At 39.2% G+C, this 19,292-nt stretch overlaps 2 protein-coding genes across 5 annotated transcripts in view; one reads left to right on the top strand and one right to left on the bottom strand.

The window, feature by feature from the left end:
* The window catches only part of LOC115022095 (ADAMTS-like protein 2), a 28,813-nt gene extending 22,314 nt beyond the window's left edge, over window positions 1–6,499 (bottom strand). The window contains exons 1-3 of the mRNA XM_029452953.1: window positions 6,407–6,499; window positions 2,423–2,512; window positions 659–762 (exon numbers count right to left, since the gene is read on the bottom strand). Of these exons, the coding sequence (XP_029308813.1) occupies window positions 659–762; window positions 2,423–2,512; window positions 6,407–6,499 (287 nt within the window). The remainder of the gene's footprint in view (window positions 1–658; window positions 763–2,422; window positions 2,513–6,406) is intronic.
* Window positions 6,500–8,103: 1,604 nt separating this feature from the next.
* Window positions 8,104–18,941, top strand: rnf2 (ring finger protein 2). Of its 4 annotated transcripts, none has more exons than XM_029452948.1 (9): window positions 8,104–8,235; window positions 11,603–11,699; window positions 12,596–12,762; window positions 15,329–15,411; window positions 15,551–15,683; window positions 15,777–15,876; window positions 16,126–16,313; window positions 16,720–16,909; window positions 17,179–18,941. In XM_029452948.1, exons 2-9 carry the CDS (start codon window positions 11,613–11,615, stop codon window positions 17,278–17,280), a joined length of 1,050 nt encoding a protein of 349 aa, XP_029308808.1. In that variant the 5' UTR covers window positions 8,104–8,235; window positions 11,603–11,612; the 3' UTR covers window positions 17,281–18,941. The 4 variants fall into 4 exon arrangements, with proteins under 4 accessions (XP_029308808.1, XP_029308810.1, XP_029308809.1 ...); XM_029452950.1 differs by having other exon boundaries at window positions 16,141–16,313; XM_029452949.1 differs by having other exon boundaries at window positions 12,602–12,762.
* The last annotated feature ends 351 nt before the right edge of the window (window positions 18,942–19,292 follow it).

A 19,292-nucleotide genomic window follows, 5' to 3' on the forward strand; every position in this document is an offset into this window, starting at 1 on the left:
ACACAGATTCCAAGTTCAACAGTGAAATAATTTACAGTATAGCAACTGTTCCCACAGCTTTAATGGAGTTCAGGATGGCATTTTTATTACAAACTAAAGTCCAAACTCCACATACAGTCACATCTGCCAGTATGTTCAGTTGTGGCTTTGCACACAAAAATATACCCGTATTTTTAATATGCCTTTTTTAATCACTTAAGTAAATAACAAAAACATAGGCAGATAGTAACAAAGGAAACATGTTGCCTCATTAGACTATGAGAACCTACCATTACACTAGCATGATGTATATTTGTATTTTGGCACTGTTTTATTTCTCCTCAGCAGCAAACCTCCATTTCTGCTACTTTTAAAGGGGATGAGTAAAGCTCCTGTGAGTAACCATTGTTGCAGTTCCACCCATCTCTACCTGTTTTTTTTATTATTATTGATGCATTATTCTTATAATACATCCAAGCTGTGCCTGGTTTGAGCGACCACTGGTGTTTTAACTAGTTGGTCACATGCACTTGCACCCTGAGATTGCACTTGCTTTTGAGCTTTCACCCAGTTTGGACATTAGTGTACAAACCAAAATATTCAGGCAGAAGAAACAATAGAAATGATTATCCTTCGATACAAGTGTGAATGCAACCATATAGTTTTTTGGACATACTACCTCTGTATGAGACAGTGTCTCTCCTGACTCCTCACTCCTCCTCCACAGCTCCTGGAACAAGAGGACCAACTGGACCACTCTCCCCACCACTGAAACACCTCCTCCTGGGAGAAGATATACAACAGTCAGAAACTTCTTCACTGCCTCACGGCTGTATGCCTCCGCTAACCAGTCAAGTTGCAGTGTACATCCACGACTATCCAAAGAGTCATTTTATCCCATTAGACATTTGTGTGAAACTGTCCTAATTAGCATAAGAATTATTGAGTTATAGCCAAAAACGTGTTTTATGAGATTCCCTCCAGGCGTTCCTGAGCTTATGTGTTAGTCTTAAGGCATGTAGCACCCAGTCATTCTTGCTAAAGACCAGCTCATCTCCACTCTCATTCTACGCCACTTTCATGAGCACTTAGGACATTGTGGAAGAAATCCCCTGCTTTCAAGACTTCAACAGTATCGGATCACAAGTGCAAATGCTGCTGCTACAAAGATCCTCTCTTCTTGTGTCGTTTGCAGAAATGACAGGGGAAAGCTGTGTGAACAAAAGATGGCAGATTTGCCTAAAGAAAGACTTTAACGTCCATTCACAAATATGGGCGTTGAATATTTTAGGTGAAGCGAGGCCGCAGCCTCATCAAATAATATGGAGTTCTCTTCACCTGCATGGCCAGCCGGGCAGTGCATTTGGAAATGGCATACTCATTAGACACCAGTTTCTGCATTAATGCTCTGTGCCGGTTCATTTCCAGAAGAGGCACACATCAGATCAGATAACGGAACCAACTTTGGGGAGCAGAATGTGAATTGAGAGAAGCGCTTTCTGCTCTGAACCACAAGAAGATTTACAATTCATTACTTCAGTCTGGAGTGAAATGGAGCTTCAACATGCTGCTGCATCACATCATGGTCAGAAAGGGGCTGAACTCAGTACTTCATCAGCAAAGTGTGGATGAAGAAGGATTGCAAACTCTTCTGTGCGGAAGCCATCTTGAATGATGATCATATCAAAAAAATCTCAGATGATCCTAATGATCTCGGACCCCTGACTCCAAATCAAATCCTCTTGTTAAAACCTGCCCTACCACCAGGACAAGAGAAGCTTTGTCATCGTAGCAGACTCTACTGTCCCTTGTGGATCCTGGTTGTTGGGGAAGGTAGTGCAGACCTTTCCTGACACACGAGGAATTGTGCGTTCTGTTAAAGTGCAGACCTAATGTCCATTAGGTCTAAACACCATAACCCTCTAACCCGAACCCAAGACCACCTGTCTTCAGCAGAATGTTTATAAAAGACTGGCGTAAAAGCCATATCCCAACATTGGGGTGACCTCTGCCCCTACGGTCACATACGGTATATGAACATTACAGACAACAAAAAAACGTTATTTAACAGTAAAAATTAGTGGCTGGTGTGTTTTAGCCAATTTTGACTTGTGCTTTATGATGTGTGTGTTAAGTTACAGGTATGTAAATAGTGCTGTTTCTATGTCACCTGCGCACATGGGAATAATCATAGTGACTGTTTGTTGTTGAGTTTCATTTTTATGAATTGGTTCCTTTTCATCCATTCAGTACACCCGTTTTTTGTAGATTAGTCCTTAACCTAAACCTCAACAGAAAAACATATACATGTCCGTCCTCCCTTCAAAGACAAAGTCTTTTAGTAAGACACCATTTACATTTACATTACACTTTTCAAAGGTGAGACAAGGAAACAGACGTAAACGTGTGTGACGTAAACTGTGTATGAGTGTGATTACAGTACCTTGTTGCTTGTATGTTTGACATTCTGACTTCCAAAGCTGTGTGATTGTAGATGGATGTTGCGCTGCTCCACCCTCCCTTCACTTCTGTCCTGGCAGACACACACCACATACACACATACATACAAATGAACATGGAACATATTTACTGTGTGACCCCACAGGTATGATATCAATATATCTGGATATCTCAAAAGTAGAAATCTCAATTGAGTTCAACAGACCTTTTAATTCACTGGCTAAAGTAACCATAGCAGTTTAATCTTTACTTGATCTGTATGTAACTACATATCACATACAAAAATAGTGACAGTGAAAAAACACATGTGGCTATCAATATAAATGAATTTAATAATATGTTGGTCACAAAAATGTGTTCCTGTGTGTTAACATCTTTCTGAATGATGTTATTTTCAGCCCAGTTTCCTCTAAGCAGCACCCTCCTCCCTGCCACCCATCCGTTATTTAGTGCTCATGTGTCCCAGCTGTTTCCATTGGATTTGGTCTTCTTGCTAACCATTTACTCCTACTAGATAAATGTTCAATACTTATTCTAAAATAACATTTGAATTTTCAGTTTAATAACAAAGACTAAAACAGGGAAACAATCAAATACTCTATGCAGGTTTGTTTGGTTTATGGAAACTCTCTGAAATGACTCTGAATGAAGAAGCGTTGCGTTGCGCTCAACATGACAATGTGTTAAATGGCTACTCTACTGAAAGCCACTAGTATATATGCTGCATACAAAACAATCAGTTCATCATGTCATCAGTCAAACATCTGTATCTTATAGGAAAGGTTCATCACTAGAATCAGGATTGAAATTTAATATCAGTAACAATTCATATTTTTTAAAGCAAGAATGTTAATGGTAGGTTCTTGACACATATTTGTAAATCAAAGTCTCAATAAGGTGCACACACACACACACACACACACACACACACACACACACACACACACACTACTTTGTTGTCTAAACAGGGTCCTAAACAAGCCCACACAGGTTCCTTACTCCTTCACATTACCCTCTGGCTAATTCAACATAGAAGTGTGTGTGTGTGTTTGGATATGTATGATTTATGAGCTAAATAGACAGTAATAATTGCTTACTTGCAAAGTTATGGCATTCAAAGTATCTGATGATGGGTGAGATGTGTAAAAAAGACACAACTTAATGTGTGGTGGGATGAGACCTTGTGACTGTGCTATTCATGCTTCAGTGACTTAATGTAAAGCTGGAGATAACCTGTGCAAAGGGTTTGTTGGATTGGAAACATGTGAAAGAGGTCTATGTACAAAAAGCATTCTACACATCTTCCAGAGTGAGGTTGTGGGATTTGACATTAAGTTAGGATATGGTGATGTGGTATGGCAAAGGAAACTCTTACATGATAATAACATGTCATTTAACCATATTCCTTTCAATGGAGTTTTACCACAGCCTTCTCGTGCTTCAAACACAACATTTGTTGTTTAAATCGAGCGGCAGGATTCTAAAAACATTGCTGGGCTGTACTAGTATGGAATACAGCCCAGCAGATATCGGCATGGTTGATATTATAAGCAAATATTAGCTTAATATATATATATATATCTATATCGACATTCAATGAGAATGAGGAGGTGTGTCCAAACTTTTGACTGCTGCTGAAATGTTTAAGCAATATTCCTTGATTATAAAAGCAACAATGGGCTAGTTTGCTAAAGGGGCTCTTAGATATTAGACTTGAATCAAAAAAGCATACATAAATGTTTTACAAATATGAATGCATTTGAATATGAGCATACATTATTATATAGTATGTCTGGCCTGTTGCCCAATATACCTCGAAGGCTTTGTGCAGTGCACACATCCGTTACCTGCAGAAAGTGTGCATGCAGTTGAATAATCAAAGTCCTCTCTCCACGTCTTGATAGGAAAAGCTATGACTGCTATTTCAAACTAAAAGATGTTAACACAATAAATTCAAACCCTTAAATAGAAAGCATTACCTCACTGTTGCTATGGTGCATTACGTGTGTGTGTAATCATTTGCAAAGACTGCTTTAGCAGCGTTGAAAGACAATGTCTTTCAATAATCTTTGCCAACAAAATCATTTTAGAAGTCATGCCAGTTGTTGTGAGCACTACAACACTTTCCTTTTTTACTGTTGTCATCAATTTTATGTGTAGTCAACTTCATCTACAAAGCTCAGCTTCACATCAAGAAACCCAGGCGCCTTTTAAGCTCCTTATACATTATGTGTTTCTTCTATTATTGGCAAGAATGGATAGACTAAATGACAAACTGTGCTAAACAGGCAAACAATAAATGAATGTTCAGTTCATTCATGTGCACAGAAACCAAGCCGTGTTTATGGTTAGAAGAAGAACTGCAAACAATTGTTTGCATAGTCTTTGATAATGCATCTGTTAAGAGTTTCAACAATGAGACTCCAAGACACCCCGACAGGCTGGTGGCTGTCACCATGTTGTCTTCTTTACTCAGTTGCACAGTCAGACTGTGTTAGCCTTTTGGTGAGGCAGAAGATCAATCGTGTTTCAACTTGCTGGTCATTTGGCCCACAGTGTAAAGTGCAGCCAAATGGTCAGTCAGTGATGTAACTTTCCAACGTTAAGGCAAAGATTTTGCCTATCCTGCAATCTATGAGAATGGAGTCACATCTTAGCCTCCTTACAGTTATTGCTCATTTTTACTGATTGAATTACTGAATTACTTGGACACAAGAAAACATTTATTTTTTATACATAAAAGATTGATGTAAAATATTACATTTTCGAGGGAATAGCAAGGGCAAAATCAACTAAAAAGTAAAATACTGTTTGTGAACCGAAACTATCACTGAAAGACTCATTGGTAGTGATTGCTGACAAAACTGCTCATCATTTGTTCTCAGTGTGTGGCTGTTCATCCAATTATAATACATTGTAATAAGCAGTATCTCAGTAGGTTAATGTTAGATGTAACTAAGTTACCATATTACCTAAATGTCCAATTTTACAAGTTGACAATTAAGTAAGCAACAATTACAGAAATAAATGTTGGTTTGTTTTTCTGACAGTGAAGCTCTTACACCTCCCGAGTTCTGAATAGAGTAACAGAAGAAGCATACAGGAAGACAAACACAAGTCTTTGCAGATAACAGAACGTGAAAATAGAGTTAGAAGACAACACACAAATAACAATTTAGGATCTTATAATGAACCGGTTATTCACATAATTTGCATGAGCTGCCTGAATGATAAAATATGAATTGTTGCATGCATTGCCTCTGTTACATCCAATGGATGAAGTGGTCAAGTTGAACAAAGCTGCTGTTTTTAGCTACACCACCATAAACAGACAGACAAGTTGAATTGGGGGAAGCTGTATGACAGTCCAAACATGGAACCCCCTCAGAAAGTATTTATACACAGTATAACAGGTCATGTTCATTTCATGTGGAGAAGAGTACACCAAACACCATTTATAATTTATGTCATGTCACTGCTGCCTTGTTTAACGTCTAATGTAAACACACCTCAGACAGCCGCCTCACAAGTCGCTACTATTCAATCCTTGATGCAACATGCTTCCAAGCATCCTACCAGCGGTAAGTCAAGAAATGATCAACTTTTCTAAGAGGTTCGCCCAATGGAACAGTGACATTCCCGAATTTGGTAACAGTTAGCCTACCTTCACATACACAGTTACACTATAGTTATATGGTTTTTCGTAGCCCGAACTACTCTAGGGACTGACATTTAATTCAGACAGTATCGTTGTTGTGTTACTTATGTCTTAGCCGAATTGAAAATGCTCCAATAATTAATTTACGGTAACTAGACAGTGCCCTTGACGATAAGAAGACAGAATCAAAGTGACAGACTGAGAGTTACTAAACTCCGGTGGAGCAAACTCCCCAGTCCCCCTTCATAACGTTTAACTATTTTGCAAATGGATACAGCTTTGAGAGGTGAACAAACAGCTATTATTTACCTTAACGGGCCAGTTGTTGGTTAGCGGGAGAACCGGGAGGTGCAGTAGGAGAAAGGAGCAAACCGGGAGAGCTAAGCCTCCGTTACCGAACATGGTTCATTCATGTCATGGACCGACTACACTTCCCCTCCCCTTACCTCCGCTCCCCTCCTCACTCCTCTCCTTCGGCCCTCCTTCCTCCACCCCCTTTTGATGTAGCTACGCCCTCTGGTCTCGCTCGCGCTCACACGCATAAGCACCCTATATTATACTGTCTATGACATGCACGCGCACACCCAACACTCCCATGTTAGTTTCATTCTGACATCCATGATGTGTAGTCTTTGTTGGAGCACTTGTATTTGCTCGTTTCTTTTAGGATGGTGTTGTGAACTTAGTTCAAGTTGAGAACTTTTTACTTTTTTATTAAGTTATGTTACAGAGTATACCTACTGTACTGTCGTCAAACATTCATTACATTTGATCTTTATTTATTTTATATCAGTTTGACATTACTCTGGGAAGAGTGTTGTGTTTGTGTGTAGTGAGTGTTATAGTGTTGAATAAATATGTTTAAAACATATATAAAATCAACCATAACTATAAGCTACTATTGACTAATGCCAGAGGAGGAGAATCTTCTGAAGATGTGTCTGTCTGAAAGAGCTCTCTCTCTCCAGATCTTAGTCAGTTTACAAAAATGTAAATATTCCAAACATGTAACCTAGTTTTGTCTAATAATTTACTAATAATGTTAGCTGTCATCCCACTCAACAAGCCATTGCCAAGTCTCATCAACCTCTCCTTATCTGTTTTTATGAACCTCGTCATTCATTTAATGTATTACCACTCTATCATTTGCACAACTTTGTAGAACCCATGGCTGCCTGTTTAAATGTTTGTACACTGTTTAAGTCCCTTAAAGCCTCAGAAATTGCAACCTGTCTCCAATAAAGCCAATACAGCCCGTAGAGCTGTGAGGAAACTTTAATATGCTGTATAAATGCACAGTGTTTCAACACTGATTGCATTGTTTATTTACAATTGCCAATTTGTACGCTAATTAAGCCCTTCTTTCCTCTAAAATATAGTCAATGGTTTTGTTAACCTAAACTTCTAAAAAGCCTCCACACAACCAATTGTATATATTGTTTGGCCTACTAATCACCAATCAATACTTACTGGGTACTTACATTAGTGATCAATATCTAATATGCTACACAATGGAGCTCTAACGTCTTCTTGTGGTAACAATGTAAACTACATCACAGTAGATTACAAATTGAATGAATGAAATAGGCTACCATATCTGTGACACTGAAGGTGTGATATAAAGGAAAAGAGAGGCAGAGAAGAGACTCAACATGTAAAAGGATAGTAGCCTGCTCAACCAGCTTCCCCTTTCTCTATCCCTTCTTTTTGATGAGATAATTTCACTTTCAAAAAACATCTTCCTAGTTTTGCCCTCTACAATTTATTTTCTGTTTGTTTGACACTGTGTTTTTCCTTGCCAGTGCCAAGCACTGTATTTCATGGTTACATTCTTACCTGCGTTTAGATGTTGATTTATCATTGGGTGGCCGTAAATCAGTGCACACCGGGACATATATGGTGATTTTTTTCCTCATAGAATGTACCTTTCGATAGCCTGTTGGAGAATTGATGTACACAAAGAGAGGCTGCCCGTTGGTTTCAACTTATCATGCACATCCACCCCTCTTTGATTCGGGATCCCGGGCTCCGTTAACATAGAGCCTCAATTTCCCAGACTACATCGCTTCTTGTACATCCGCCATATTGCCTTCGCCTAAACGCGCTGGCTGGTTTGGCTCGTACCCACAACTGAAAATGTAAGTACTGAAACAATCATATTTTATGCAAGCTAGGAATATATCGGTTGTATGTCTGTATTTGTGTATAAATAGCCGTTCGCATACGAGTTTGCAACTGTTTAAACGTGGGGGACACGGTTAAAAAAGCATATTGCTCACCTCAGGTGATTGGTGCGTCTGCTCTTTTCTCTGTTGTTGTTTTTCCCTCTTGTCACAGCGAGAAATTACATTCACGACTCTCTCGCAATATTGTAGATATTAGCTTTTTGTATCATTAGCTGTAATATTTAAATGGACATAAATTAATTGTTTCGCACGACCGCGCAGTTTTTGTCTTCTTTCGGCTATATACGTGCTTTACCACAAGCTAATTTTGTCTCTAATGTTAGCGTTACGAAAAATAGCTAGCTTATCGGCTAGCTAGTTAGCATTAGCCGAGCCCCACAGATTTTACATAGAATCTGCGCGGGGTCTGTCTATTAACTGCAACTAAATAGCTAGTACCAATAAGATGGACTGAATGAAATGTCAGTGTACCCCTTTTCTCGCGCTAGCTAGCAAAATTAACTAGTAGCTTACCACTCACACACGTAGAGAACATCTAGTTTGAGGCAGTAACGTTTGTTATAATAACACATTGTTTTTTTTATTGACATGAATTATCGCAATCAGTATTGCAATAACGTTGACTTTTCAACAAATGTTTACGTTGTCAAGACGTCACAAGGTGTCTCCATTGTTTGGTTTTGGGTTTTTTTACATTTTTAAGCATATGTGAAAAGATGCATCAGTTTGCTTTCAAATTATATTTAATATGGAACAGCCAAACTTTCACCTCTTGTCTGTCACTCGTAGGCAGCATGGCCACACAACTACCGCAATCTGAGAATATGTTTGACATTTTGACATTCGTGTTTCTTGTCTTTCTTGTTTTATCTATTTGTCTTTTCTAAAGGTTATTGGGAAGGAGTGTAACACATAGCCTATCAGGCCCAATATTATTGTGGGTTACCCCTGGTTGACTTTAAGATATTTTGGTCATGAATTCAAGCTATGCACCATCCAAAAGGTTCAGGTGGCATTGACAGAGGCGCAGAAATTATTAATTGAATTGAGATATTTGGATTATTCAAGACAGATGCTAGTCCTAACTGCCCTCAATCTGGCTGTTATTTGGAAAATTCACTTCTCTAGCTCTTCCATTGGTCAATTGGAAGAAGATCCATATTTACTCCTGGGGAATATGAAATATTTCATTGCAGGGATTTCATTCGAGGTGTATAACGCTGTAACATTGTTAAAACATCTCAGAAATCTTACATTTTTAATCAGAACATTTCTTTGAATAAAATGTACAATTAAATGTCTGTTATCAAGTAAGCACATTATTTTATATGAAACTTCCCTTTTTGGTGTCTTTTTTAAATGTTGTCATTGCTTTACTTTTACAAATCAACTCCAACACCCTATAGGGGTTAGACACAATAACAGAAATAGATGTATAATGTATTCCAGTGCAATAGTCATACATTTATTCCCCACATTTTTGGCTAGCCAGCCAGATAGAAGAGTTTCCTTTGGTGATGTCATTTTTCCTTTTTCTTTCACAATTAATAAACTAATGTCCGTTTATAAAAACAAAAGTTGCAATATAATAATTAATTAGGCGATAGGTGAATTAAAATGTATTAAACCCTAAACTCTTAAAAAAAACCCGACTGAGATAATTGACATGTATAATACATAATTCTAATGAACAGTAATAATAAAACGGCACAATCAAATTTCAGATGTTTTGTAATCTTGAGATTCTTCACTGTCACTGTGTAATATCCATCTCTAAAATAAGAACTGGGTGTAAAGTTCTCTCCATCCATTGGTGCTTCTACTGTAGATAAAATGAGATATTTTCTTAAATATAAATCACCACTGTTTCATATAGATTTACAAATCCTTTACCTTGTATGTATGTATGAGACACAGTTTCTCACTAATGGAGTTTACTTGAAAAGTAAGTTTTAACTATATTTTAATGTGCACTGAAAATCAATCAAACAACAATGTTTTGAGCATACTTAACTGCCTCTGTCAAGTTCTATTTATTTCACAGCAATTTCATCTATTCATTTTTTTTGCATTATAATCTTTATCAAAATGGTCTTGTACATTTTGCATAAACACAAAATGCAAAAAATGGCCTTTTGTTAACTCTGAGCAAACCCAGCCTATTTGTCCGTGTAATTCCTGAATATCTTATAATGACAAAACTGTGGGCCTGTGGATAACAAACACATGAAAATGTGGCAACAGATTTGTTTTGTAGTAACTGAAGTCTTCTGACGGACATCACCAGCTGTAGAAATGGAAATGTTCTTTTTCTTCAAAGACGTGCTTGATACATTGACAATCTGCTGTATTTTTCAGACTTATTTCCTAAGCTTCTTGCTCTATGAAATACACAAGGCAAAGCACAGGAGTTGAATATTGTCTAAAGCGATGACTAAAGCAGAGGCACCAATAACATTATATATATATATATATATATATATATATATATATATATATATATATACACATACACATACATAATATTTTCCGTTATTAAGTAAATTTGAAAACAAACTAAATCTGAAGGGAGTCTGTCATTTCGGCAGATTAGAAGACAGAGGGCGATCTAGCATAATTCAAATAATTCCCACCGCGTTAAAGACGGTAAATCAAGTGCTTGCAGGATTGGGAAATCCCACGTTCAGAGAATCTTGGGTTCATCTCATCACATCCTCGGGAAAAGTAGCGGTGGTTATTTCAGTCTCCAGTGTGGCTGTGTGGAGCAGAGCCGGTTTAGCCTGAAGACCAAAATTAAAACGGCCATGAGAAGTGGTCTGTCTGAGGCCAAGACGCTAAGACTTATTTTCTAAAATGGCATGTTTCATATTTGCCTGTTTAGGCACACTGGCCTAAAGTCTAACTAACAGATTAGAAAAAGTTGATATTTGATTTATAAAAACAGGGCAACCATACAGAAGGATGTTTATATTAAACCAGCGATCATCCCCTTTTAAATAATAATGAGATTTAATTATTCAATGGAGGCTAAACTCAGGAGTGGGTTAGTGGTTCCATCCCCTTGTTCACATGTTTAAGTGTCCTTGAGCAAGACACTAAACTGCTGCCATTGGCCAAGCCAGTTCTTGCATGGGAGCTCTGTCACCATTAGTGTGTGAGTGTGCAAATTGGAGGCAAAATGTAAAGCTTTTTTGTTGTTTTCCCGTTAAAGGGAAGTTCATTGATCATTTATTTGTAACCAAAATATTGCCATCTGTAATTAACATTAGAGGTAATCCTAGATTTCCAAGAAAATTAATTGTGTTTTTGTGTGTTTCAGTGTTGCAGTGATGACTCAGACAGTTCAGACCAACGGGGTTCAACCCCTCAGTAAGACCTGGGAGCTGAGTCTGTATGAGCTACAGAGAACTCCACAGGTAACAATTCATAGTATATTATTTCATTCATATAAGTGTTTTATCAAAAAATAATTTAGCTTTTGTTTGTTTTTTAACAATCAAGTGTTTCTGGCAGGTGTATGTATACCTTAAGCACATAATGAATTCCATTGTTTCCCAAATATAGACTTTACTTTGTCTGTACTATCAACGGCCACCATAGAATATTTGCAGAACCATTTTTTTAAAAATTGTAATAATTCCAAAAGAACGACGCCATCCACAATCTATTAACTAGTGCCGGCAGGAGCGGAGGGAGAGCTTCTCTCTGCCAGCTCACCTCGGACTAGACTCGCATCAGGACAACGGTGGCATGCGGCGGCCTGACGTGCTACTGCACTACACTTAGCCAGGGTTGGATCCCAGTATGAGCAACGGACTGCTGCATGAGCTGCACAGCTTGGAGGATGTTCCACTGTAATGTACAGGGTGCTGCGTCACTCCTCGTTGTATTGTCCGGCTTCTAGTGACACATTATGCACACAAGGTGTAAGCCATTGTTCTACGTAGAGATACGTGGACAACAAGTGTAAAGTAATATAACACAATCTTATTATATTATAGTGCTGCGCGGCGATTTATTTGCTCAGCGCCTTCTTGCCTTGCACCCCCAGACACGGGTAGAATCAAATTCTGTGGGTTGATGGTATAATTTTTCCTTAAACACAGTAATGAAGATCTGAGGCTCCACTATGCTTCTGAAAAAAGAACATTGAGGTGTGCTATATCTAAAATGATGATTCTTCAGTTGCTGCGGTTCTAAGGTTTTAGGACCTTATCTAAAAACATCAACAGAGCTGTGTCAATCTTGTACCCTTCCCCAGATAGATGTATCTTTGTGTGTACTAACCTTCATCTGGATCTGTTTCGTACTGGCACAGGAGGCTATAACAGATGGACTGGAAATAGCAGTGTCGCCCAGGTCCTTGCACAGCGAACTTATGTGTCCCATCTGTCTGGACATGTTGAAGAACACAATGACAACCAAAGAATGTCTGCACCGCTTCTGCGCTGATTGTATCATCACAGCTTTAAGATCTGGGTAAGTGTTAGCTTACAGTAGCACCAGGAGAGCCATCTCTGTCCTTGTAGTGGCATTCTGCTTTCTTATGAACCCAGGAGTGGGAACACCAGCTAGTTCAGTAAATGTGAACATCGGAACTGTAGAGAATGCGTAGTGGTGACCTCTGAGGGAGAGGTTCAGACATGGTCTCCACAATCAGATGAGACAAATCTGGTCACCATTTATTTAGATCACTAATGTAAGGCAAAGTCTAATGGTGATATAATGCAAGATACAGTATGTATAAAAATGGCCTGTTTGATACAGCACTTCTTCCCAGAGACGGCAGAAAATGTGTTTGGAACGACAGAGATCTTCCCCCGGTACGATAGGGAGTTTTGTCTGTATAACTACTGCTGCTGCGCTTAGCAAATGAAGCTAAACCAAGCACTGACAACAGAGCGCGTCATCTCATGCTGTTACTATAGTTACTATCACGCTACTTCGAGAGCACGAGACCTTCTACTAAAAATAAGAAGATTGTGAAAGGTCCACACGGTACCGGTCCATCTATCCCCTCAGTCACAAGCTAAGGTCTGTGGTTTTCACACATTTAAATGGATAGCTGTTAGGCAGTAAAGTCATGTGGTGTGTTTGGTTAGCCAGCTGACAGCTAATGTAACAGAGCTCCACACAGAGGAAAATGAGGCGTAAAACAGTGAACTGTAGTTTAGGCCAAGTGTCCATAAAGCCTTTTGTTTCTGAGAAAAGGGCTGGTGCTGGGGAGTGCTCCCGGCTTGGGTTAAAAATAGAGTATTTCTGGCAGAGAGCCCTGAAGGCTAACTTTGTGCGCTTACACATACAGCGATTAAAGCACGGCCCTCACTGGCAACATTCAGTATCCAGTCGATCAGCTGCCACAAACGAGCTTCTCTGTCTTTGTCGTGATATTTCTTATGTGACATATCAAACAGCTCAGGACAGACGGACACGGCAAAATCAAGCCCCTCCTCCATTTCCTTGGTAACCGGGCGACAGTCCCGCCCCCTCTAATATATAATTGGTTCCCTGAAAAGGAGTGACGGAGACGACACCAGCGACTTCATAAACAGTTCAGAGATTTCTGGAGAAGTTTACAGTTCATAAATGTACTTAAGTACTGAAGATGAGTACAGTTTGGATTTACAGACACTTTACATCAGTTTTACGTTTAACCAAACTTCTGTCAGAGATGAAAGTAAGCAGATACATTTCCTTCTATTCTGTACTGCAGTACACTGCTGAGTGAGGTGCAATAACATTTACATACACTTTTGTTCCAAGTGCTTTACATTAACTAAATATAAAATAATAAGAAACAACAGTTAACTCGGTTATAATCTGGCTACTTTTTTTAACCAATCATGTTAATCCTTTATCTTTTAGTGTGATTTTGTTTCTATAGAGCTAGCAATAATAATATTTCTTAAAGATTTATGTGAGATGTTTCCACCTGGGAGATGACTTCTTTCAAGTCTGCAACCATCTACAGAAACAAGGAAGCTCTGGTTGTCAAGCAAAATGCAAAATAACATTTCTTCTTGAATAAGTGCTATTCATTCATGCAAAAATAAATACAATTATTTCCTAAACATTTAAATGGTGCTTTTATGATGACGTTAACAACTTACAAATATAGATGATGATAAGAAAATTAAGATCAACATTTTGATTTTGGGACGGTTAAAATAGTTTTTCTGGACAGTGGTGAATAAAGTTAGTCTGGAGCGCTGAAGCAATGCTCACATGTTCAAATGTATATTGCAAGTGGTGTTTATCACTTTAATTGTTACTACTGTCCATTCTGGCCACAAAAAGATCCCTTGTGTCAATGATGGGAGATCAAATCCACAGTTTTATGTCTGTGTAAATGATTAGCTTTAGCTGAACATTAGAAGTCATTCTTACACAAAACGAGGACGGTGGAGTTTGTACCTCAGCGCTTACTTTAGAGACATTTAGTGTGTCTAAACTTTTGACTGGTACTGTAGCTTTAGAAAGGCATCTCCTCACGACCAATGAACACTTACAGCGACTAATAACTTTCAATGCACATATTGACATGCGAGTATTAAAAAGAAATGTGAACCTATTTTTTTTTTTAATAATATATTCCGGTCTACTCACCTCCTCACATAATGGCTCTGGAGTAGCTACAATTAAGTTGTGGAAAATAACATGTTATTACAGTGTATGTCATCGACAAACCCCATGAGCTTAGACAAGCACTTAGTCCATAGTCAGTCGTTCTCTTATTCCTGTAAGCAATGACATTTGTTCTAATGTGCAATTGACCATAAACTCTCTAAAAGGGTTCTGCTGAGTAAATGCCAAAGAAAAGGTTTGGTGTGGCTCAGTTATGCATTGTCTTGCTATGTGTGCTGTAAAGTACCCACATGTCGCCTGAAGCAGGTTTGGCTCCATCATTTAGTTTCTCCAGCGTAACTGCCTTTGAAATGTGATTCATTAATAATAGTGGTTCACATCGTTGGATTGGCACTATTGTTTTAGTTTCTGATATTGCTGATTGTTTGAAAATGTCTTGTTGTCCTTCCTGTCTTTGCAGTAATAAAGAGTGTCCTACCTGTCGTAAGAAGCTGGTGTCCAAGAGGTCGCTGCGTCCAGACCCCAATTTTGATGCTCTGATAAGTAAGTAATCACTGAAGGTAAAAGGAGGTTCAATCACTACAAGAAACTCTTGAAGAACTGAAAAGGTTGAGTCAAAATACTACGTAGAAATATTCTGGAATGTAGTTTTATATATATTTATTTATTTATCCCATTTTAGGCAAGATTTATCCCAGCCGTGACGAGTACGAAGCCCACCAAGAGAGAGTGCTGGCTCGCATTAGCAAACACAACAACCAGCAAGCACTGTCCCACAGCATAGAGGAGGGGCTGAAGATACAGGCTATGACCAGGTAAACTCTTATCTCGACACACACTAACAATACAAATACAAACACAAGACTCTGTCTACTCTAATGAATTGACTTTGCGTTTGTTTCTGTCAGACTGCAGCGTGGTAAGAGACACACAGTGGAGAATGGTAGCGGAGCTGAGGACAATGGTGACTCCTCCCATTGTAGCAACGCCTCTGTTCACAGCAACCAGGTATGTTTCACATTATCAAACGTGACACAATGAATGCATTTTGTGACATTTAAAGTGCATGCAACAAGCAAAGGAAGGGCCAAACCTTAGAAACACTGCTGGGAGCCAAAGATGTGACAAGTTAGTGTTGCGCTTAACCAGTGTGATGGAGACTGTAAGAAACATTGTTACTGTTGAGACGCACACTGCTGTGAATGACTGGAAGCGTGCAAAACTACAGGATGTAAATATAAAGATTTGTCATCGCAGAAATGTCTTTCCCAGGAGGCAGGTCCGAGTATTAAGCGCACCAAGACGAGTGATGACAGTGGTTTGGACATGGATAACGCTGCTGAGAACGGGGGCGGGGACTCTGTGATCGACGGTGGAGCCAGCGAGATAGAACTGGTGTTCAGGCCACATCCCACCCTGATGGAGAAGGATGACGGTCACAACAGGTAGAGTCACACTTACACATACAGCTCGCATTAAACTCGCACATGCTAGTGTCTTAACTGTACATATTTAGACCACAACCGTTTGTTATTTAGTGGCACACCCTGAACTATTATTATCACATTAACATAATAAATCAACCAAAGCACAAGACGCACTGTGCACAATGGGTAAACTGCCAAACTTTAAACTGGTATTGTGATCATGTTTATTGTTGGCTAGAATAAATGTGATGGAAGATAGTAGCTACATTTGAGATCTAATGTAATGAATGTTTGTTTTGAAAAAAGGGGACATCCAGCAGCCAGTCTACAGCTGTTGTGTACCGTTTGCACAGTTTGTGAGATCAACTGTGCCTAGCTGCTCCTTTCTGCACGTTTGAATGTATGCGTGTGTGTGTGTCTGCAGTGTGGAGTTTGTCCCTCGCTACATAAAGACGTCCGGTAACGCTACAGTGGATCACCTGTCTAAATACCTGGCCGTCAGACTGGCTCTGGAGGAGCTGAGAAGAAACGCAGAAGCCAGTCCTGTTAATGTGGAGGCAGCTTCAGAAAAACAGTACACCATCTACATACCTACTGCTGGAAACCAGTTCACTGTGAGTACACACAAACACACACACACTTGCCTTATGTGATTAGTGGCATCTTTTTTCCAGCTGAGAGGTTGCAGAAGAAGGTATTTCTAAGTTGTTTTGGATAAGCACTGCATTTGATGGATTAGATTCAAATGTCCTTTGAGAAAGAACAACTGTGCTACTATCGATGAATGGACGCACTCACACTTGATAACATATGAGTGAAAGAGGTTAATAAAAAGATGTTCAGGGCCCTCATGGATGTTTCATGTGTTAAACTCTTCTCACAGGTTCTGAATGGGTCCTTCTCCCTGGAGCTGGTTAGCGAAAAGTACTGGAAGGTGAACAAACCCATGGAGCTCTACTTTGCGCCAACTAAAGAACACAAGTAGACTCCCACACATAAAAACACACACGTACATATACACACATACACCTACACACTCAGCAGTAGGAAGAAAACACATGGACTTGGCTACACCTGCGCAAACAGAAGCAAGAGGAGAGGAGTGTGTGTCTGAAGGAGATGAGAGGGTGGTGAAACCCTCAAAAGGACTCTTGTAAAAAGAAAACAACTTTGTTTTATATTCTCTGTATCTTTCTGTGTCTCTTTCTATCTTTCTCTCTGTAGAAGGTAGCAGATCAGTACAGCAGCCAGCAGGTCATTGAAGTGATAATAGGCTGTTCTCTGAAAACCAGGGTCCAGTCAGTCTGAATCAGTAAAACATTGCATTATACTGTCTTTGTCTTTATGCCATGTGATTTTGGTCTGTACCAGACAACAGTTGAGTGTGAGAGAAACGTTGTGAAAAATTTGGACGTCAATCCCAAACTGCTCCCAGGTTCTACCACGACCACCTGCGTCAGTATCTGAAGTTTAGGACCATATTGTCAAAATGTGTCTACAGCTCAGAAACAGCATAATATGATAGAGTACATTAGACATACGCCACACAGTTTCTTCTCAACTGTACTACATTTAAGATGAATCCGACATGTATGGAAGCAAAGAAAGTCCATATCAATGACAACTTTAACTGAACAGCTCATTGTGAAATGTAATCACTCCTGAATATTATGTTGACTTTAAAATATCAGTGAATCTGTAACATTGAAATATTTAACATAAAAAGCTATCTGCATGTACGTGGGGTGGAATCCCCTCTGTGAAATGCTCGCATCATTTAAGGTTTTGCAATTTAAAACACTAATAATTTTGAGTCTGGGGTTTCTAGTCGCTCATCTGAACTCGTCTTACTTGGATCACATGACATCCAGTGATTATCCTTGGTAGCCTCAATGTTTAAGTTAAACATTTTATTGTAAATTGTAAAATATTTAAATGTTCAACATTAATAGTGATTAGATTTCATAATTGGGTTACAGTGGCTTATTAAAAGATTCCAACCTTTTCTTTGCTTCCATAGACGATCCTCTACATCTGAAGCAGAAATGCAGCCAAGATATTATTCGACCCATGTGGCCCAGTGTGACATGCTGGGCCTTTGAGAAAGCACCTGTTTAAGCATATGTTGAACACTACTGGGTGAAATGTGCGTTCACACTGAGGGACAGCCTTGACCAGCAGTGGGCAGTGCAAGCACATCAAATCTGATTTATATAGTGACATGAAGCTACAGAGATTGCCTCGGGCAAATCTTTTTTTTTTTTCAGGGTGGTTTTCTGATAATGTTGTAGGTGTTCTCTAAACAGTTTTTCCCTGTTTTCTTTTAAATAAAACTAGAAGATGGTTAAGGTTTGAATGGCTTCAATGTTTTTGTCAGGGAAGGCTGAATCCCTGTACCAGGGAACAAGGGAGGGAGAGTACCAGAGGAATGGAGCTCTGGTCGCCAGTGTGAACACCATAACAATCGAGCTGCCCCATCAGCAGGGCTCGTCTTGCTTTGGTTAGTATAATATGGCGCTGGTAAAGTGCTCAACACAATAACTCGTCTCAGACTCGTAGCTGTTGTCTTGATCTGTTGCCTGTAGAAACAAACTGTCCTCTAATATCTGTGGCTTGTTCTTTTATAAATGTATTTTGTAACATGGAGAGGAAGGAGTGTGTTTAATTAGAGGTGGGGTGGGAGGATATTTTTGCAGCACCATAGACAGTCAGACCATTAAAGTATTCACTATCCATAAACCTGTTCCCTTTGCTGTTCAGCCCCACAGACTCACCAGTGGATCATTTATTTTCTCACTACTTCCATGTAAAGAATGACATCCAAACTGTCTTCATCCACCGCTCAGACATGACTCCATGACATGGTGGGGGACTGGGTAATGTAGTTAACTGAGGGGTCTCAAAGTTCCACAAGAATAGAAACCCCTGAGAATTTGTGACAAGTTAAGCATATGAGAGCAAGAGTGGGTGGATGTGCCAGTAAATGTTGTCATTAGT

Source organism: Cottoperca gobio, chromosome 17, assembly GCF_900634415.1.
Source record: "Cottoperca gobio chromosome 17, fCotGob3.1, whole genome shotgun sequence".
In the NCBI taxonomy this organism is placed as follows: domain Eukaryota; kingdom Metazoa; phylum Chordata; class Actinopteri; order Perciformes; family Bovichtidae; genus Cottoperca; species Cottoperca gobio.

Bases quoted from the DNA above. Each gene is read 5' to 3' on its own strand.
- rnf2 (XM_029452948.1), top strand. From the start codon at position 11,613: ATGACTCAGACAGTTCAGACCAACGGGGTTCAACCCCTCAGTAAGACC. The intron at 15,684-15,776 runs GTAAACTCTTAT...TGTTTCTGTCAG, and splicing joins AAGATACAGGCTATGACCAG to ACTGCAGCGTGGTAAGAGAC. The intron at 16,314-16,719 runs GTAGAGTCACAC...GTGTGTCTGCAG, and splicing joins AAGGATGACGGTCACAACAG to TGTGGAGTTTGTCCCTCGCT.